The following is a 23,093-nucleotide window of genomic DNA, read 5'->3' on the forward strand; positions in this document are numbered from 1 at the left end:
TGGAAGGCTGGAGTATGACGTCAAGTGGTCCTGTTTGTAGTGTTATTGCAACCTTATTTTCTTAGCAATGTTGACTGACCTGCTGTATGAGGTGAAATTGAATGGTGGAACATTATTAACCACCTTTTACATCTCATTGTGTTCTCACACAGCACACAATCTGTTGTCGGTCAAACCCCGACCTGCAGCCCACACGCATTCTGAGTTGGGCTATTTGTCTTCCTCTGCGGCATGAACCATACCACCACCCCCTCCACCTCCACCTAACTATTTGGTCGCCTCCTCTGTATGTTCTACCAACATCAAGTTGATGCAATTTCCGATGAGAAAAACTTCAAATCAATATGAAACTTTGTATCTGCGACTTGTTTTACATTTAATAGCCGGTAGATGCCGATACCGGGCGTAGTGGCGTGCGCCTGTAATCCGGCGACTCGGAGGCTTGGGTTGGAGGATCGCTTGAGGACGGGGGCTCTGCACTGGGCAGGGTGTAGAGCAGCCCGGAATCATGGCGAAACCCAAATCCTGATCCCTGTGTCGTAAGAGGCGACCAGGGTTGCGTCAGGAAGGGCATCCGGCGTAAAAAACTTGTGCCAAATCAGTGTGCGGATCAAAACGGATGATCCGCTGTGGCGACCCCTAACGGGAGCAGCCGAAAGATGAACAACAACAACAGCCGGTAGATGCCGCAGGAAATGACTCGCAATAATTTTCCTTTTTTTTAAAATCATTATCACACAATTTCGAGAAACATGAACAACATTACAAAAATATATTGCATGACCCTTTTATTTTACTCTTTGCATTATTTGGGGGCATTTCCTGTTCCTGCACATCTCTCAATCTATGGATCAACATCCTCTGACGTCAGATGATTGCAATGACAGTTGTATTTATTTTTTCCGTGACGGCTGTAGTTGTTGAGGTCTCCCAACACCTTGTTTGTCTCAGTCAAAAAAGAGCTTTCATCTCCAGGTCATACAGCCAGTCCCCTGCACTCCTCCACCCCTCTCACATCACGTGAAGGGATCTTTAAAAAGGCAGTAGGCCTTCTGCTATTTCGTCCTAAGAAAACACTCATCGTGGTCTGTTGAACAAAAACGACAAGCAGTAAAAACGGTTTATTGTTTCTTCCCCACCTCTACCATCCCCCAGAAACCCATCTGCACGACTTCCCAAAAGCAAAAAAAAAAAGAACAGCAATAACATTCCCCAACCAACCCTGGCTCTCACGTTACCCCCTTTATTTCCCCTTCTTTTTCCCCTCTCCTCCATACTCCATTCCATAGCTGTTGGTCATGAGACTTTCAGTTGCTCATTTCCTCTTCTGCTGTTTGGGAGCGAAAGGAGAAGCCAGTGTGGGAGTAAAGGTTGGGAGAATGGGGGAGTGCAGGGGCATCAGGGCAAAGGAAGGTCAATCCCATCCCATGGGGGAAACCATACCGAGTGCAGTGTCCTTGCAAACAACTCCTTGTGTGTTTGGATAATGGGTGGTTGGGGGGTCGGTGTGGTGGTCTTTGCTGCATATTTGCATGTCAACGTTTCTCCAAAGTTTTCACGCAATTTGCTTTGAAACTTTCCGGATAATTTCTGTCCTTCTCCACAATGTTACGGAGTATCGCTAGACCGTTCACGCTGCTTCGAGTCACCTTTAAGATAATGATGTTGAGAGGAGCCAAATACATATTATGCATGAAGGAATGAGGCCGAGTTAAATTAAAAACGAAACGAAGGCAATGGACGGGATGTTGGGGGAAAGGGCAAGGAGATAACTGGATGAGGAGAGGGGAATTTTAAAAGAAAGGAGGTTGGAAGGAGAGGTGAGTTTAAAAAGGTGATTTGTACGATGAAGGGCAAAGAGTAGAGGGGTTAATAATCTCCCATTTTGCACACATAATAATTACATATGAGCCCCACAGGGATTACAGAAGACATCGCCTCGACACGAAACCTTTGGAAGGACGCGTCTCAGGTCACGAGATAATGCTGCGGCTTGGTGGAACAGCCCTAAACAAAGTCCAGATGGACTTGTTCTACCGAGATCTCACAGGTTAATTTTTGGTGTCCACTTACTGATCATGTCCATGAGCTGTGCCCTGCCGTGCATTAAGGGGTTGAAATCGTGATCTCAAAGACCTCTGGGGTTGAACGCACGTCTGTCTTTGACCCTCGTTTAAGACCGTCGTCAAGCTCACGTTACACATTTCTCATGTCATGTTTATTACCGAACTTACATGGAAGCACAATAGGCAGCAATAAAAAATACTTACCATCATGTGTACTGCAAGGTGTCTGGTTATAACATTGTTGGTGGTTATGCAGAGGCACGCGGTTCTGATGGTGCATCTTTCATCATGGGGGTAGGGTGTGGGATGAGGTGGGGGGGGGGAGGAGTGCTGCCAGGATGGCCTAAAGGTACGCACACCCCCCCCCCCTCTGAGCTATCTATCCTGGGTTTGAATGTCGACCCAGCTATAAACTGCCATGCTGGTGTTTCATAGGCTGGGTGATCCATTAATCGGTGTGTGTGCCATCCCTCAGATTAACGTTTAACTGGGAATCCTGTCTGTTGGCATTGGTTGGTGGACGTTAAAGTTCCCATCGCGGTCTTCACGAAGAGTAGGTGAGCTATCGCCGGCACCCTGAACGAATTACATATTCTTGCCCTAACCTATAGGGGGCACTACTGCATCAGAGGCCCACCCAGAAAATGGTGCAACCCGCAGCCAAGTGCTACATGGAAAATGAATTTCAGGAAACATCTGGCACAAAATGGGATAGCACAAGAGCAGGGCAGACACCTGATTATATTATTAATGGGTCACTCCATCATCATGTCAGTATGATGTTGTTGTTGTTGTTGTTGCTGTTAATTTGCCTTTGGAAGAATTCTTATCAGCAAACTACATCCTGATTGATTGCTCGAGGTTTTGGAATTCCCACCTGACCAACGACCCTGTATCCCTTAACCCTTTGGACGACCCCCATTGTGATGGGAGTTAGTCACCGTGGCCTCTTCAGGTTCATTCTCTTCTTCCCATGAACCATCTCATCAAACTGAATGTGCTTCATGGAATGAATTCTTCTCGCACGTATTCTCTGGTGGTCCGAGCTTCTTGCTTCTTCCAATGAAAGCATTCGTCGATGGCATTTCCACTCCTTGCGTTCCCCCGGGATTGCAGATGGCAGTCCCGGGGCCTCTTATTGTCCCTCAATTAGGTGCAACATGTATGATGTCCTTCTTCTTCACCTTGGGAATGCTCCCTGCCCTCCCCCTTCCTGCGTGGCAGTTTGATTGCAAAATCGTTCTTCAAAGCATTTCCTATTCTCACATCTAAGGCACGGAGGCAAATTGACTTTCAGCTGAGAAACCTCAAATTCCTGGAACTTATTCAATCCATCTTAAGCTTCTTCACTCCCGTTCTTTGGCCAACTTTTTAACTCAATAAGAATGCATGAGCGGATTATTTCAACTTTAGACATTCGGAAAATTCTCTTTTTCAAGCACGACATCACTTTGAAGTCATTTTTCAGGTGACTACTACGAGCAGCTATGTGCTGCTAATGGTTTCTTACTCTTTCGGCAGCAATCGTCGATATATCACCATTTAGCTCCGACACATGTGAAACTTTTATTCCATTCCGAGAATCTCACATCCTCTTGGTGTGTGTGTGTGTGTGTGTGTGTGTGTGTGTGTGTGTGTGTGTGTGTGTGTGTGTGTGTGTGTGTGTGTGTGTGTGTGTGTGTGTGTGTGTGTGTGTGTGTGTGTGTGTGTGTGTGTGTGTGTGTAAGTTGTTGATGTTGGCTGCTATCTCCACAGATGGGTAGGTTTCAGGAGATAGAACAGAGATCTACCAGGTCTCAAAGTGTCTGTGTGTCTCTGTTTGTGTGTGTCAGCCGAGGCAACGATTGAGCCGAAAGCATGGTGAGAAAGATAAAAAATACTTTGCGTTTATTCAGAAACAGTAAACTTCAATAATTTAACGTTATGGTATAAGCATTGTACACGTATTGCGTCTGTACGTTGTACGGTACGAGCCTTGCTCTCGGCCATGTGTATACGATGTGATCATATACTCCTTTGGCAGTTTCAAATCCACGCAGGCTACGTGAAGTACCATCGTTACCAACTGCTTTAAATGATCTTACACTAGTCGACTAGTGGTAGAGATATCACGGAAAAGTACATGCAATTTCAAGCACAAATTATAAATACAAAGCAGCTTGTTTTGGGACAAAAGAAAAGGAGAAATAATAAAACCTTCGGCGAACAAGAAACATGTCTGACCGTGTTCGCATGCTGCTGCGTGGCGTGGAGTCCTGAGTATCGGAGATACATCTTTGGGGAGAGTAGCATGAGATGGCTGTGCACATCAAGAGTCGTTAAAAAACCAAAAAACATAAAAAAATAGAGGGATGCATTTTCACTGCAGTATTTTGAATTTTCTTGCCCTGGGGAAACTCTTCCCCCCCCCCACCCCTTCCCCAACTTTGCAGAATTTCAAATCCTGTTTGAAGAGTGCTCGGTGAATGTATAAGAACTAAATATTTCATACATAGATTTATATGAATTAAATATCATTGCATATTGTTCATTTTTTTTTTCATTTTCCAATCATAAAGGACCCACATTCTTGTTGGGGGGGGGGAGAAAAAAAGAAAAGAAAAGGATTTTCACTCTCTCGGAGTTCGATGCTCTTGCAGGTAAAATCATACGTGGTATTTCTATGTATCTAATGTCGTGTGTTCACAACACGCAAAATCCAGAGCAAATGAATCCGTACCAATTCCCAAGAATTTTGATCCGCAGTGAAGTTTTGGAATTCGAATGAAAATATTTACTGTGGGCCAGGTGGCCAAACGAGCAGAGTTGGCATCGCAAGGTGTCATGGCGGTCGATCACGTGACTGATGAAGGGAGTGTGTGCATCCTCAGAGAGCCGCGCTCCAACAGATTTAATCCATACTGCAAGTGCATGTTCCCAGACGGATTAACTAGTCTGAAAGCTTTGATCTACTAACTTCCGTTCATACACACACACACACACACACACACACACACACACACACACACACACACACACACACACACACACACACACACACACGCACGCACGCACGCACGCACGCACGCACGCACACACACGCACACGCACGCACGCACAACACGCGCACACCTCAGTTCTCAAAGTTAGGATTTCGCCCGATGTGACCTTTCTGTGTGAACACAGCGTATAAAGAGACAGTAATGTTTCCATTGGCTGGCTATACAACGAGGAATCACAAAGATATTTGGTCTGAAATTTTGAGCTACATGGAATGCTCCGTCTCATGGGATCTTGTAACTCGAAATCCAACACTCGCAGTCGCAGGTAAGGTGGGGATGACATTAGATGACAGTGAGGTGCTGAATGGGGGAAGGTTAGCACAGCAAAGTGCACACACCAATCAGCATGTGACAATCTACTAGGTATGCATTGAGCCATAGACAGATGTGTGCTACCCCCTCAGATTTCTCCATCTCATCCAACACATGGCACATGCTTGCCTGGCTTTGTAAAGCTGAGTCTTAGGTAAACCCATGTGTACGGTTGTGTGTTTCACTCTCCAAGCATAACATAATGATAAATGATGCACTTTGACTCCTTTGACGGCAGAGTGATATAAAAAAAAAGAAGTAGTTTACGAGCTCACTGCTGCAGGCTCCATCAGAAGCATTGTGGTCTGGGTCAAGCTGTCTGTGGGATTATGGGCCAGGACTGTAAAAAGCCTTTTCAACTCCCTGTAGTCACTCGAAAAGCAAAATAAAGGTTCTGCCAGATGGGACGCTATCCCTGGATGGACGTGCCAAACCTTTTTAGGGATGTGAGCTGCAGTTTAGGGTTTTAGAAAAGCATTGAGAACCCAGTGCAAAGAACACCCAAGGGTTCACTTTCTCCCTCTCTCCCTCTCTCCTTGCCTATAGGACAAAGCTAAATTTGCAGCTCAAGCAATGAGAAAGGCCTAATGAACCTCATGGAGGTCTTGGCTGAAACACGATATTTTCTTCTGCCTTTGCTAAATCCACAGAGATGCTGCGAAAACAGCAAATGGATCTGAGCACCTTCCACATTCAAGTTCCTGTGAAATGTGGACCATATTGGTCAAATCAACCGTATCAGTATTTACCCTTAGAAACTGTCTTAAAGAATATTAACGTGATTTGACACAGGTATTTGTGTACTTGGAGCATCCGGGTGCCAGTATGTTTGCAAAGGTATTCAAGCTCAATCGAGGGTGTCAAAAAGACAGTGTGGCATAATAGTTCAAATATCTTTCAAGGCCCTGTTCTTTAGTCCCAACCAAAATCATGGCCAGCCATTTCATAGAATCTGCGGTTGAACGGACGGAAATATTCTCGCAGCCTGAGCAAAGCCTCAGGCCGGATGTCCGGATGTTGACGACCTTTGCTCTTGCCCAGGCAATGTGGTCGTCCTTGGCCTTCAGCCTTTTTCAAACATGGGAAGCCTTTCGTGGTGTTGAAATAGAAGTTCTCGTCCGAGATCAGTGGCCTCAGACCGAGGAAGTGCTGAGCTCGGGTGACCTCTGCAGCAGGGTCTGTCACGAGCCGCTCACCACTGATGAAGAGAAGTTGCTGTCGAGAAAAATGCTGTAGCCAGCGCTGCAGGTGCTCGGCATAAAGGCCTATACGCAGAGCATTCCAGCCAGTCTCAACTATGCCCGTGCTCATATTGCGGAATGCCAGTGCCTCAAACGCAGGCATCGTTGGGCGCTTGCTTAGTGTCTGTGTGTAGTCAGACACAGCACGGGTCACAGGATCACGCACTACCACCAGCAGCTTGGTGTTCCCATCCGCCATTGCTTGGATCCGTGCGGGGGTCTCTCGTGTAACATAGTAGCTCGGAGTCTTCTCCATGGTGAGCTGACCTTCGAGAGAAGGTGGCATGAGGCTCCTAGGGAGTTTGGGAATCAAAAATAAAGCTTGAGCCTATGTGTCAACTGAAAACTCCAAGCCAGCCTATTTTAGTCCAATGCAGGACAAAGGCCTCCCTGGGCTCATGTTCAGGGATATTTGTCAAACACGTCACATTTGCAAGTGTGTGTTGGAAAGAGTGAGCAGCCATGGGACTCAAACCCACACCAGCCAGTGGAGAAAGAAGCAAACATTTAACGACTTGACCAAACAGCCATTTTTGTTAACTCATAAATCAAATCGTTAAACCATCAACAAGTTTAGATTGTTGTCCCTTTTCAAACGTTGGTCTTGGGGCTCATGGAGGTGCTTGCAAATAGATCGCATACAGAATACAGACTTTCCGAGACATCAGTGTACCCTTGTATGAATTATGTGGACCAAAGGAGACAATAGACAAACGTGTATCGCGTAGGAAATTTGAACTTGCGTTTCCCACATCATGAACCAGGGGTTTAATCATGAACGTTAACATCGATCAAGTATCATGTAGCTGGTTTTACCAAGAGGCCATGTATTTAATGTGGACCCACTGGAGGATGTGGTGGCTAAATTGAGATTTTAAAACATGAGAAACGGAAGAAAGGGAGGAAGTAATAGTGGGAGAGAGAAATTAGGGTGGAGGAGTGGGGAGAAAAGGTTACGAAGGCTAGAATCAAGGGAGGGGAGGACTCAGGTTAGTGCACAGAGGAGAGTTAATAATTTTATTCCTTGCATAAGTTTCACCGATGACCATTAAATGAAACGTGACATATTATATGTGTGTCAACTCTTCCATAAGTCTTGATATCTGTTATAAAAGTAATTTTAACGTTCGCCATCGAAGGTTGATGGAGGTTATGTATTCACCCCTGTTTGTTGGTCTGTCTCTGAGCAGCATATCACAAAAAAAGTTTTGGATGGTTTCGGCCGAAACTTGGTGGACAGGTTGGGCATGTGACAAAGACGAATTGCTTAGATTTTAGGTACTAGAATTTTAAAGTGATTCTTCACCAATGAGAGATGGGGTCAAAAACGATACGTAGTACGATATCTCAATAAGTTGTGGACGAGTTGGAACAAAACTTGGTGGATGAGTTGGTTCGGTGACAAGAACAAGCCCATTAGATTTTGCTTAAGGTCTGGATCCACATCTGGCCTATCAGTGGGATACAAAGTGAAAACTATTCAGTCTGGCAGAGGTATGCGCTCGTCCGAGTGCTTTTCGAGTTTTCTCAGTGGTTTTCAGCCAGTGTCGCACATTCTTCCTAAAGGTGGGTGAGTTTACTGATGCCACTGGAAGGTATGCTGTTATCATCGAAGCTTGTTGTTTAGGGAAAAAAAACTTTGCACTATAGCATAAGGGGATGGGAAATGAGCGTGCGTGGGAGTGGGGGTGGGGTCTGAGACCAAGATACCTCCATATTTGCATATGCAAAGGTCCTCTATCATTTATCCCATATCCTATCTTCTGAAAGTTCACCAATTTCAAATTCGAAATGATCAGCTTCACAAGATGGAGAACCTTGTATTCCTACATTTGTCATTGTCTTTTGAAGACTGCATGTTTTAAAAAAAAAAAATTAATAAATAGTTTAGTGTTTTTTTTAATTGTCTGCAGCTGAAGGCGTCGGAGTCGTTATGTTTTTGGGTTGTCCGTCCACCCGTGCATGTGTAGCAGATTTCCGTTACTGTGATAACTTGTGAACCGCTGAAGATGTATTGACCAAGCTTGGTACAAGTTTGTACTATGATGTAAAGATGAACTGCTTAGATTTTGGGTTCAAAAGGTCAAAGGTTTGCATTAACATCATTTCCTGCATTTTAACTTCCGGCGTTAATACTAAATCATAAAAAGCACCGAATTTGCTTCTTTTCCGATGGTTGAGAAGCAGCTAACTCTTATATGCTATAACCGTCTGTCTCATCTAAAATTGAAGATTGGGATGCAGGGGGAGGAGAGGGGGTGGTGGTGGAGTCAAATGTGCGGTGGAGTTTGTAGATGTTGTGAGATACGGATGTGACATCGCCGATTATTGTTTAATCATGGGCATTTCACTCGGGGAGTAGATCAAGCATTCTCTACTCATCAAAGATTATCCCTGATATTCAGGTGATCAAAGTTATTTGCAGTAGAACCAAAAATACAATTGACTATGTGGTGAACCTGAGGCATCTCTTCGGTAAAGCCCTAGTGACAATGACACTAATTTGTCAGGATTGGTACAGACAGATCACATTGATTTATTGATTTATGGCCGGTTTTACTTGTAAGTCAGATCGTCATACCACTGAGGTCTATGTTTGGAGGATCTCCAAAGCCGATCTAAAGTTACATCTGAACTTAAGACAGTTGGTTCTTTTAACCCCAATTGCTTTTCGACTGCTGATTCTGGCAAAGTCCTTTGGAGCAAAAGGACAGTGTGAGATTGGAAAAGTTTACTTGCTAATTATTCAAAAAAATTAAGGCACCACAAACTTGCCTAGAGAACACCGCTGTCCAGCAGACAAGGATTAGGTGTGACGTTTTAATGGTCTAGCTTCATCTCAGATTGGTTTTGACCACTGAGTGGTCCTCTGCAGGGGCGTCGAGAGGGGGAGCCAGGGAGTGTCCGTTGGGATGCCCGAGCTTCTCCTGTAACTGTAATTTTTTTTACACAAAGAGAAAGGGTTGGGGTGGGAGCTCCGAGGTTGTTTGCCTCTCAATTTGCCCGTGCTGGCTCTCGATGTTCCTGGTCCTCTGAGGTCGAAACGTCAGACCTGAGACATGCTATGCTAGACATCTAAATTATAAGTGTTGGTGCCTTCAACTTTGAATATTGATCTTCGCAACTGCAACTCCAAGCAGTTGTTGCATTTTGTGAACTTGTTCAACTCCAATGCATTGATTGATTCTAAGTGTCATTTCTCATACGTGGAACGTGAGAAGCCTTTCGACTTGAACGTACCACCGCCCTCGCTGCCATAGTAATTTTTGTCCCTCTTAACAGTCATCATTTTATTCTGTATTGTAACTTCGCCTTCATTTTCAGAATCGTCTTTTGCAGCGTTTCCTTCATTATCTGTTTCATGTCGGATTACATTTTTGGCTTGCCAGCTCCATCAGCTTTCGGTCTTCCTTGTCACCCATGGTTTTTGAATTTCCCCTTCATGCTGACATGATCTTTATATAGACCTTGTCCACAACGCAACATGGTTTTTTAGAGTGACACAGACAGAATGGTTCTGTGAAGTATCGAGGCATTCGACTTTCAACTCTAAATTCAAAAAGAGAACAACAAATCAGTCGAGTCCAAGGTCTTCATTCGGTGCTGATTAAAAGTTATCTTTTTGAGCCACTTGCCTCTCTACTATAAGTATCGTTCCAAGGCATGGTAGAGAAAGTCTGCATGACAATAGCCTTGTGATGGCAGTCAAACAAAAGTGCATGATGCATGCAGAGTGTTCCTCGGATGTAATGTTTTCACCCCTTTCTGTCTGTTTGTCTGTTTGTTTGGTTGTGTGCAGGATATCTCAAAAAGTTGACGATGGATCCGGATGAAATTTTGTGGACAGGTTCGGTGTGTGACAAGGACGAAATGATTGGATTTTGGTGAAGATCCGATCCGGATCTGACCACTAGAATGTTTTAAGTGATTCTTCACCATTGAGAGATAGGGTAAAAACTGATATATAGCACGATATCTCAAAAAGTTGTGGACATATTCACACAAAACCTGGTGGACATGCTGAGCTAGATGTGTGAAAAGGAAGAATTGATTCAACTTTGGTGAAGATCCGACTCCAGATCCGGATGTGATAATTTTTTAATTGATTCTTAACTATTGATAGGGCTAAACTAATATATAGCATGATATCTCAAAAAGTTGTAGACGGATTGAAATGAAACTTGGTGGAAATGTTGGGTGTGTTACCACGACAAATTGATTCGATTTTGTTGAAGATCCGAATCTGGATCTGGATATGAGAATTATTTAATTTTGAAAGTGATTCTTCAAATTCAGAGAAAAGGCCAAAAACGATAAAGTACTGCATAGCATGATATATAATGATATTTCAAAAATGTATTTGGCCTAATTCGTTCTCATGGATCAGGCATTACGTGGCGAAGATATGCGTTCTACCGAGTGCCCTTCTAGTTGTTAATGCTATTATTGCTGATGTTAAATCCACAATTCCCATGGGCTTCTTGACGAGTTGACATGCTCTGATGAGGCAACTTGTACATCAGATAGTCAACCACCACAATCATCGCATTTGGGGGACAGGAAAACCTCAGGAAGTCTGGGAACAAGAGACTCATCAAAAATCAATATCTGGTGTTCTCTCAGGGAGTCACGCTTCGTTGGTCCTTTCTTGTTTCGGAAGGAGCAACAGTCATTGGTGAATGTGAGTTTGCCATGTTGTATAATGTCTTCGTTCCAAAACTATGACGATTACAACTTTCACATATCACCTTGTAGCAGGAAGATTCGGCTCCCTGTCACTACGCTTCAAACGTGTGGTGGTTCTTAAATGATATCTTAAATGTTCGCCTGAGCTGTCCCCACTGGACGAAATTTGATGAAGCTACGTAAAACTGTAGTTTACTCACCAAACCCACATTCTTTGGATGAACTTAGGGATATGATCACAAATGCAATTCATGACATCACTCAACAGCAACCGGAGAATGTTTTCAACAAGTTGGAAAATCGGATTGAAAGATGTATTATGAAAGATGGCAGTTATGTTGAAACCTAAAAAAATTGAATTGCATTGAGTAAAATCTTTATAAATCGACCTTTCATGCACCATTTACAGCTTGTTTCTTTCATGTGCACATGAAAAGTCACAAAAGTTCAAAGTTGCACAATAACTTTATGGACACCCTGCACAATGGTGGAATCCAAGGTAGACAGCTGTACATTCTGACGGATTGCTTGAACTTCTGGCGAGTGCTTTTGCATTGAAAAGCTAACTGTAATGTCTCATATTCCACTGCATCGCCTGAAAAGCTCTGCAGAAATCGGTTGAAGATTTTTCTATCTCCTGGAAAAACACATTTTGCTGCCAATATCATCGCGCGGGCGGCAATGCAGCAATTGCAGCATGCATGGCATGGCAGGCGAGGAAATGCGTCGCTCGGTGTGATGTATATAGCGAGACGGAGTGCTGGGAGATTGCGTTACCGGGCAGGCGGTTTTAATCCGAATCGCGGGATTGTTTCAAAGTGCCACAATAATTGACGTTTGCCAGCAAACAAAGAAGGGAAATGGGATTGAGTCTGCGTTCACAGCCCGTTGGAGGCAAGCCGTGAAGGTGGTCGCGCGGTGGCGCTGTAGACCGTTGCCCCGATGGGGTTATGTATGAGTCTCGATTACCGTGAAAACAAGGGGCATTACAGACGGTTATGGACGGCCTGCCCACTCGGCTTCGGCGAAATCTTCTAATGGAAGCGTCAAGGTTGGATCATAAGGGATATTTATGGTCGAGGACACATTGGGTATAGATTGCTGGGGTTTGGAGGAGGGATGCCATTGTTACGCTTCCATTATGCAGAGTGCACGCAATCCGGCGATGCCTCTGAGCCGTACCATCGACTGATTGGCCCTTATTACGCACAAAATCGAAAGTAAAACAACTCCTTAAATATCGAAGTAGCATCATCTCAGCAATTTGAATACTCCTCGAGGAGGTCCTACACAATGTGTCTGGAATATTCAAAAAGAAAATTCTTCATTTTCCGTTTCACGTGAAACCTTCTTCTCCACTACAGGAACAGATCACGATTCCCCCTCCCTCCCCCTGCCGATGGTGCATACAAATGAAATGTGGAACCAAGAGGTGTAGGGTGTGTGTGGGTGTTCCTCAGTGCATTCCCAAAATCCAAGTGTTTTGTAGCCACGTTCAGGAGACCAATGTGAGCTATCGAGGTAAAGGGTACACATAACCAAGCACGCGTCCCCCCGAGCGTGACTCGAAGGAAATTACATTCGTGTGAGCAACGCGCGCAGCAATTCCTCTCCCCGACTCCTTGTAACAATCGAGCGATTTTAATTAACGGTAGCCGACATTCGCCCCTTATTTACAACCGGGCTGCAAGAGGCCCACGAACATCTGAGTAATTAGGCCGCGTTTCACGACCTTATAAACCTTGGACATGTGTTGAGAACCGTGCCAGGATGACCCCTGATGTTCCTGGGACAAATGTGAGGGTTTTTCTTTGGACGGATCAAAGAAATCTTTGGACGGTCTTCGGACCATCGACTTTGACCTTTCAGGAAAGAACTTCGGTGTGGCCATGATTTAACCGCTGTAAAGGTCACAGGGCAATGCCTCACGTCCGGTTGGCTATGTTTATTGTACCTGCGTGAAATATCAAATCGAATTGCGAAATAATTACGCTTTGCGTTCGGTGTGAATAATGAAATAGGACAAGGCTTTTTTTTACCAAACTTGTAGTGCCCATAATGCCTGAGTTTACGCTTATAAAACGTCTTAGATCATATATGATTGTGGTGGCACTCCCTTTCAACGTCCTTCTCCGAACCCTTTGCATATTTATATCGTGAGGTCGCGAGGAATGGAGGTGATGTGCGTCGTCACTTATGTCCTATCAAACCTCAATTAAAGGAGATCTTGCCGGTGAAAGGAAGATCTCGAATGATGAGCACGTCCTTCGAGAAGCGGCTCAAAAGGATCATGGGCAATTGTGATCCTAATGATGTTCATTCAAATCATTCACATTTCCCATCATCATCAAATGGTTCGCGAATATATATATATATTTTTTAATTTGGTGTCAGGGTAATTGCGCACTACTGGGTAAACGCTGCCCGCAATGCGGTACGTACCGGTACCAACGGTACCCACGCTGGTAGTTTCGATCGAAGAAGTGCGGTTCTGCACCAGCCGCCCTCACATCAGGGTGCAGCCGGAGGAACTCAAGCAAGGCGCGAGTTCCTCCCTTCTTCACCCCAATGATGATGGCTTGAGGAAGGCGCCTCCGCTCTCCCGAGTCCTCCTCGGCGCCAACACTCGCGTTATTGGGGTCCGCGGCGGGCACGGCGATGGGGAGCGGGTCCCGCGGTGTCCCCGGCAGTGCCGACGTCGGAGCGGTTCTGGAAAGCGCGGGGAGGCAGTAGAGCAGGGCGCACGCGATGTGCGCGATCATGCTGCGCGCGCTGCTGGAACGGTCGACGCTCGCTAAGCCGGACGCATGATCCCCAGCACGTCCAGCGAGCAGCGCGTGTTCGTGCGGGATCTCCTGCGCTCGCCCTTTAAGGCGCGCAGACGGCCCGGGGAGGGGGCGCGTGTGCAGCCCCCGCCGGTCTCAAACCGAGCATTGGCTTTGCGAAGCTTTAAGGTGCTTTTGATTATCCGCCTGTCTATCTGCACATCTGTCTGCATCTCCGCGTCAAGCTCTCCTGTCTCGTGGTTTCTCTACAACCACAAGTGCATATTTTAAGTTATTGCGTCGTGTATTTACGGACACACCGTGTGCAGTCATTCGAGGCAGACAAAGTGGACGCACAGGGCAGATGGCCATTCACAGGAGACTGTAATGTACGAAACGCGATGTTTCTCGGACAAAGGGAAGATGTGTTTTTAACAAGGATGAGAACGCTAAGCCGTCCAGGAACAAGTGCATTGATCGAAATTGTCTTTCGGGCTGCATGAGGTTTGCATCAACAGAGCCTGATCATCGTTGTCATGGTCATCGTCCCCTTTGGGCCATTGCGGTCGAGCTGGGTTTCCTCCTGACCTGATTACCTTGACTTCACAATTGAACAACTTATTTTTGCGATATTTCTCCCCTGTCCTTGTTTGGAGGACAAATCCTCAATCATTCTTGGTGCTGCAATGATGATGATGATGATTATCATGATCATGATGATGATCATCATCATAATGATGATGCACAGTGCTGCTCAGGAGCACAGGACACTGACCACACATATTCCAAATGTTATCGAACACGTGTCCAAATTACTACAACCAATAAACACCAAGAAGCTCACTCGGACTGTTGTCATGACAACGTTTATGAAATGGCGTCACACCATGCAGATTGCACTCCTGCATTAAAGGCACCCTCAAGAATCATGATTTTCTTTTGTTTTACTCGAAGACGTCAATCTTTGGCCTCATTCGAGCCAACATGCCATTCCCCTGATTGATGATTGGATGGTTTTGGTTAACTCTCTGCATGTCCATACGACTTATCGATATTTATCAAGCCGTATCTCTACATTGGTGTCTAACCATGCATTGATTGCTCAATCAGAGGCTTTTGCGCATTTTATTTAGGAATACATCGATTCATTCTCTTGATGATGGAAATTGTGAATTGTTATAACACGAAAGTTGTTTCATTTCTGGATAGACACCACCCCCCCCCCCGCCAGAAATTGAAAATAAATGTATTAAATTTAAAACTGTGAATTTATCAAAAGAAAGAAGGACAAATAGGTTACCATGTGGGTTATTTCCCTACCCTGCCCCCTTCAATTTGTGTTTTGTCCCCTCCGCCACCCTCTCCTGGTCTTACACCCCACCCTGCCCCCTTCAATTTGTGATTTGCACCCCCCACCCGCTCCTGGTCTTACACGTGACTCCAGTAACCCGTTATTTCTAATGCTTTCCACTTCAATGTCTCCCTCAAGTTTGGCTGTGGACTCCACCCCTCCCTCCCCACCACCAAGTCTGTCTACCCAGTTATGATCATCCCTCCAATCACTCATTATGGTGCCCCACCACCATTTCGTGTTGTCCCTGTTCCCCACTCATTATCTATTCTACAGTGTCACTGACTCCACCTCCATATACATACACATTTACATATTTACATATATATATATATATATATATATATATATATATATATATATATATATATATATATATATATATACATATACCTGTACATATACATATACATTTACATACACGTACATATACATATACATTTACATACACATTTACATACATATACATACACATATACATGTACAAAAACATACACATGTACATATACATACAATATACATATACATTTACATTTACATATACAAATACATACATATACAGACATAATATACATATACATGCATATACGTACAGACATATACATATACATGCATATTCATACACATACATATACATATTCACACACATACATATACATATACATATATACACATACATATACACATACATATGCATACATATATACATACATACACCCCCCCTCTCTCGCCCCCTCCTCTCTCCCCCTCTCTCGTGCCAGTACCCTCTCTCGTGGGTGAGGTGTGCCAGTATGTGCAGCTTCGTTCCTTCGCTCTCGTAAACGACCACTGGATTAGAGCATTTTTTCAATTAGATTGGACGAACCGTATCATAAATGGCCATAACTTGGGAAACACCTGGGAAACATACTCAGGTCCCCAGCGTCAATTGTGACGTCATATCAAACGAAGAAGAATTGTGACGCCCCCTCTCTCTCGCCCCCCCCCCTCGCTCCTCCCTGTATGTACGTGAACGTACATTCAGAGTGTATATATATATATATATATATATATATATATATATATATATATATATATATATATATATATATATATATATATATATATATATATATATATACACTCTGTATGTATGTTCAACACTGTGTATGTACCAAAGTTTGTTCATGGTATTTTATATATATATATATATATATATATATATATATATATATATATATATATATATATATATATACATACATACATACATACATACATACATACACAGCGTGGTCCTTCGTGGTTATATATATATATATATATATATATATATATATATATATATATATATATATATATATATATATATATATATATATATATATATATATATATATATATATATATATATATATATATACACAGGGTGATCATCATTAAATGATCCCTGGCCCCATTCCTTTGTTGGTGTAGGGAGGTGTTTTGGACCCCCCATAAAAAAAATCGAATTTTTTTTTTGATTTAATTAAAATGCCAACAGGATTGGAACGGAACTGGGCAACGCTCGGTGCCTCTGCTAGTCGACAATACAGTGAAAAGGTAAGCTCTCTGTCTCTCCCTTCCTCGTATTTTCGAAAGTTTCAGAGATTTGTGCAACAAGCTTCTAAAAATTGAACTTTTTGTTTGTTGAAGTTTTCGTATTTTTGAAGGTTTCAGAGATTTGTGCAACAAGCTTCTGAAAATTGAACTTTTTGTTTGTTGAAGTTCGATTGAAATTAACTATTAAATTGCGTCTCTCATGGAGGTAGCGCCCTGCTACTTATTGATTGCCAGATATAGTGCCCTTTTCAAATGAAAATATGTTGTGCAATATTTATAAAAACAACTAAAACGGTCTTTGTTGCTTATTTTGTTGGTTATTGTTGTTGCTGCTGTTGTTGTTGTTGTTGTTCGTGCAGACACGAGAAAACTCAAGCGTGGAATAGCGGGACAGCTGTGACCGGATTCGCGCCCTTTGTGCGGAGCTGTCGCAGCTCCACTCGTAATTCGCGCCGGAGAAACAAACGTGGTGCGTAAATTAAATTATCAACTCTCCGTTTGGACTCGCCTTTTGCCGAAACGCGAGGGGCTTCGACGGTCTCCGGTCGAGACCGAGGGGCCGGGGTCACCTTTGCGGGCCGGAACTCATTTCCGCGGCGAATCGGTCTCTTTGGGCGTTGTTTCAACGTGCCCCGGGGGCTTTGCTTGGTCCTGCGGTTCTTGCAGGCCTTTGCCTCGAGGGCGAGACGCCGGGCCAGCAATATTTCAGGTCCTGCGCCCCCGCACCGCGCCAAGTCCGAGACCATCTGCTTGCGTTATGTTTTGCGAGCCGCTCATTAGCACAACAAAGCCGGACCATGGGACCACACAGCCAGCCCTGGGGCACGCAAACCTCCCCGGAGATCGCAGTTCATATGATGGGGGGGGGAGGGAGGGGTCCTATGGGACCTCAAAATCGAGTTTATTCCTCCGCATCCCACTGCCATTATACGTTTCCTTATAGTGTAAGCCTTTAGGTCAACACAGCCAAAAATGATGATCACAAATATGACTTATGATCTCTCAATATTAATGTCAAACTATAGAAATGATCAATCCAATATAGAAACTTCTGATGATATCTTGATCATGCTCAGGATTTTGATGATTATTATCATTGTGATAATTACATCATTATTATTGTTGTTCATTCATTCATGCATATATTTAGCACCTCACTGCTGGTTGCGTCATTTCTGGGGTCACGGCAATGTCGTTGATGCAGTGCCCCCTCCCCCCCCCCCAATATATATCATAAGGGCAGGAATTTTAATTTTGGCCAGAGTAGCCCTACCGGTACACAATGGCCTATTGTGGCCAAGTGTACCTTATAGAAAGGTACCGTGGGTTCATTTAGTCCACAAGCCAGGTGGTGGTGGTGGTGGTGGTGCTGTGGCTGTTGTTTCTGCTGTTGCTGATGATGATATTGAAGACAAACACAACTGCCAAGAAGAACGTCATTTGAGATAACGATCAAAGTTGAGAACGATGGAATTTGAAAGCAGATGCAGAATGACATAACAATTGGATTTGGTGATCGAAAAAGGAAAACGAATCTCGTTCGTGGTCGAGTTGAAGATCACATTGTGCAACAGGTAGATTTAGGAGGTGAAATCGGGCAGTGGTTCCATCGAATAGGCACAACCGCATCATCCTGTTAATTTGTGAAAAATTGTTTCATGCTGTTTTCAATCTCACCACACAATGCATGATTTGCAGCACTCGGATATAACAAAAGATGTTCAATGGAACATAATGTACCAATATTTGCGTTCTCTTCACAGTCGAGGCTCATGGAGGAGCTGGAACATAGAACGAATGAGGAAACTACAGAAAGTGGGTTAATGGGGGTAGAAAAGATCATGGTTTTGGATGGGGGGACGATCTGAAATGGTGGTGAATAGCTTTTTATATGAACTGTTCCTTTTGGGTGGTGGTCAGTTGTCATGCCCTTCAGAGATGTCTCTCATCAGTTTTGCTTCCTGCAATTGCTCCACTTGAAATGTTCTTCGCAACTTCACCGTGGTATGATTTTAACAGAGGCAGCTGGAACAAAGTAAGGAGGTAGTCAGTTACAACATTTGTGCACAATCACTGCAGCCGCCACCAATCCACCACCACCACCACCATCATCATCTTATTTCCAATGCAGTACATGACGCCAAAGGCCTCCCTCAACCCACGTCGTAGGTAAAGCCCTACTCGTCATGCCTGCCAAGTGTGGGTTGGTGAGAGAGTTTAGGCAGCAATTTGGATTGAATTTGCAATTAGTTCAGCCTTCCGGTGACAACTCGCCTATTCTTAGTGAGAGACGCCGTGGGATCTTTAATGTCCACCAACGATCAATTGGGTCCTTCAGCCTTACATCCATCCAAGGGATGGCAGACACAATGATGACTAGTCCTGGGCGTGAAACACCAGGATGGTAGTTTGTACAGCTGAGAAGTAAGTAGGCATACCTCTAGGCTATCCTGCCAGCCCACGGCCCAAAAACAGCCATAAATAACACAAGACTGGAGACGGCGATGGTTCACAAGCAATGTACACGGTTCGCCTTTTTTATTTTTTGACCTTCGAGGGGACGCCACGGGCAAACTGGCCAGAATCGGGAAAAACGTAAATGATGAAAGTTGTAGTACTCGAAGAGCACTACTTGCATACCAACTTTCATTCGAAACAGTTGAAAACCCTAGGAGCTCGATGCCCAATTTATTGTTTTTTTTTGACATTTTCTAAGTTCGTGACCTTGTGACCTTGACCTTGGGACGAAAATGAAAAATCGAGCTCCGTGGGGCTATGCAGGTGCCATTGGGCTAACCAAATATCGAAACCCCTGCCAGATTCGACAAAACCCCTCGGAGAAGATGTAACTTGAAACCGGCTACCCCCTAAAAACACATGTTTTTTTTGGGCGTGGCTCTGCCCATAATGGGCGCACCACGCCGATTCTCCAGAAAACACAACTACATCATGATATAAACCTCCCACCCTAATTTTATCAAGATTGGATCAAAACCCACGGAGCTATGCTCGGGACACACACCCATATCGAATATAGTGGTCACTTACTGACTCATGAACCAATAATTCAGTTTGCTTTTAGGTGTAAAACATGGAGTGGGGTTTTGGATGTTGCTCCCTCCCACACGCTCCCGTGCTCACGCTGGACAACCAACGACAACATGAACATGAGAATCTTCCGGACGTCCCACAAATCGATAAATCATCCAGTCTATCGTTTGAAAACCGCAGCACTTGAAGCACTCCCTTGGCACCACATCGGTCTTGATAACAATATGGAACATCACAAAGGGACGGGATAAAAGGTCACGGTGGGGGCGACGATCAACTCGGGCAAACCTGGACCCACAAGTGGTTCGAACTCGTATATAAACCAGCAGTGTGTGCTCCCCAGACGTGCACCTGCTGCCCGTCCACAGTCCACACGAGCCGCACGACGTCTCACAAATCCGGTGTATCTGACGGTACTCGAGTGTGCTGCCTTAATTTGCAGCGCAGGTGAGGCCAGGAGGCGTGTGGTGGTGGCCAAGTGCTTGGCCGTGATTGCTGAGCTTCAGCACACGGTGCAAACTTCAAACTGATGTGGAAAAATCATGCGTCCTGATTCCCTCGAGCTGAGGTCAGGAGTTCAAATGAACAACAGGTTTGGTTGATCGACTTGCGAGTGAAGTCTGAACGACACCAATCCAAGGCGGTCAAGGCAGAAATAATGATTTATCTGATAATTGCGAGTCTTTGATTGTTGGATCTTCTTTTGTAAAGCCTTCACACTTCTAATATTGTCGCAGATTGAAATATTAAAGGGGAGCCTAAACGCTCAGACCACCTCGACGCTAATCTAGCCCTTGATACGCTACAAAATAGACACGATGCGTCTTTTTAGGATTTATTTCTTATAAAGTGGGTAATTTTGTGATTATTAGTCGAAATCTTCTTCGTCTTCTTCCTCTACAGATTATCTGTGACGTCACACCTAGGAGTCGACGTCACACTCATACTGTCTCCAGGTTACATCGCAGTACGATTTAACTCAAACGGCGAATAATTTTCGATTTCCCCACAAATATGCCGAGTTGATGCGTCCTTAGTGCTTGTGTAATAATACAAACTGAGATGGCTTCATGCTACACCAACGGCCAAAAGATCCTAAATTTGCCAGAAATTGGACCAGGTTTGGCGGCACCTCTACCCAGCGACAGCCTGCTGTTGGTTTAGTGGTTAGGGTGGCTGACTTGGGATCTTAGGGTCCTGAGTTCGAGCCCTGTTGGCCACTGAATTAACACCAGGTGGGGTTGACTTAGCTTGTCATTCTTCCGAAGTCGGCAAAAGTAGAACCAGGTGTACTGGTATCGGGAGGGGCACAGCATCAGCGGCATAGTCGTGCCCCAACAAAATGATAGCGACCCGGCAGCCAAGCTGCCATACACAGAAAGAAGAAGTAATCTTCTACTGGCACATGTACATGGACAATTTGAGCGGTGACTCAAACACCTGGTGTCATTGCCCGGCAGTTGCCCCAAGAACACCTGAAAACAATGACCTATTATCAACAAAAATTACTACAAATTAAATGAATTACAATCTATTTGTAAGGGAGAGAAAGAAGATATGCATCATCATCTACTACTCTGAGAGGATTTGACCTAGGACACGAAAACTTTCAGGGTACACCACTCCACCATCCCCCCCCCCATCAATCATCACCCCACAATACCCACCACCATCCCACCCACCACCATCCCGCCACAATCTTCACCCCCACAATTGCCAACATCATCCCATCCACGACACCCTCGTCCCACCTCCACAATCCCACATCCACTGGGAAGAGACATCGACACCTCATACACATGACGGTGGGACATGGCACGGACACAAAATGGCATCCGGGAAAGTATTAAACGGGAAGATCCTGTAACGTACAAGACACCTCGTTTTCCTGCGACGGTGGGACAAAGCATTCGTCGCCCATTTTGCCCATGATATCTGTGTGCGGCTGGGTGTTGTCTGTGCTGTTGTGCAGCTGCTTTCTGCTCGAGTCTTTATTTCTATTATTATACAGACAGGTATTTCTGCTCGAGTAATACATAAACCGATTTATCAATCAATACAAAATCCCTCCCTTATAAATCGTCAATCAAATGGAACATCAAACCCGACTGAGCTGAACTGATCATGTGACCAGCATTATCATCTTCACAAACACTTCTGCCTCCTTCCTCTGAATCGCTCGCACAAGGCTCCAAACAATTCGGCTTCACAATGACCCCAAAAAGCATTTCCATCACTAATTTTGTCTGAAATAGTTTCTTCAAAATCCCACTGATCAGTTTCAACATTCTGAGAGCCATCAGTGTTACTCATGAAGCTGAATCGGTATTGGAATCCGAGCTCGACAAGCACTGTTTCTCGATGTAAACTGCCGTTCGGATCAATATTGCTTCCAGATGTGACGTCACTGGCGAAATTGAAAATGGACACTCTCGGGCATTTTTCGACACTGTGTGATTGGCACAAAAATATCAATTTTGTTTCCCTTCAAATTAGACAGTGATTATTGATTATCAATGGTTTTCAGGAAAACAAAAATTGAATTGGGTTGGGTTCCACTTTAAGAAATATATATATATATATATATATATATATATATATACCAATGATGATATGGCTCCAAACTGTGAGTGGTGAGTACCAGGATCGTGTCCAATACAGCCCTTGCTGCATGTCCCGGGAGTGATAAGCCCCATTATCTCTTGCTCAACCACACATACCTGGAGCCATTAATTGAATGCGTTTGGGATCAGTAATGATGTTGTGAAACCCGTTCTCTGACCTAAGCCGAACGCTGTGACGTCACCATCATGACGCACAGCCATGTCTGCAGCTCCCGGAAGAGAGCATCCCACAGAGCAAATTTCAATCATGTTCAACATAATAACATGTCAGAAGCTGTCACAAGATCTTTTCTGTTTTGTCTGTTTGACAGAGTCAAGGCCTCTGGGTTGGAGGTGATGTTTTGGTGTCGGACTATGTCCAATGGAGATCGGGGG

At 44.4% G+C, this 23,093-nt stretch overlaps 1 protein-coding gene across 1 annotated transcript; it reads right to left on the minus strand.

Moving 5' to 3' along the window:
• Positions 1-3,927: 3,927 nt before the first annotated feature.
• LOC147011645 (heparan sulfate glucosamine 3-O-sulfotransferase 3A1-like) lies at positions 3,928-14,212 on the minus strand. Its single transcript, XM_085855887.1, has 2 exons — positions 13,789-14,212; positions 3,928-6,953 (listed from the first exon to the last, which is right to left on the minus strand). The coding sequence occupies exons 1-2, from the start codon at positions 14,106-14,108 to the stop codon at positions 6,332-6,334; spliced, it is 942 nt and encodes a 313-aa protein (XP_085712013.1). The 5' UTR covers positions 14,109-14,212; the 3' UTR covers positions 3,928-6,331.
• Positions 14,213-23,093: the final 8,881 nt, after the last annotated feature.

This window comes from Eptatretus burgeri, chromosome 15 (assembly GCF_056783735.1).
Source record: "Eptatretus burgeri isolate ZD-2024b chromosome 15, Ebu_testis_v1, whole genome shotgun sequence".
Classification (NCBI taxonomy): domain Eukaryota; kingdom Metazoa; phylum Chordata; class Myxini; order Myxiniformes; family Myxinidae; genus Eptatretus; species Eptatretus burgeri.

Excerpts from the sequence above, each read along its gene's own strand:
- LOC147011645 (XM_085855887.1), bottom strand. The coding sequence starts at position 14,108 with ATGATCGCGCACATCGCGTGCGCCCTGCTCTACTGCCTCCCCGCGCTT. Across the intron at positions 6,954-13,788 it reads CGTGGGTACCGTTGGTACCG|GAGCCTCATGCCACCTTCTC; the intron begins GTACGTACCGCA and ends CAAACTCCCTAG.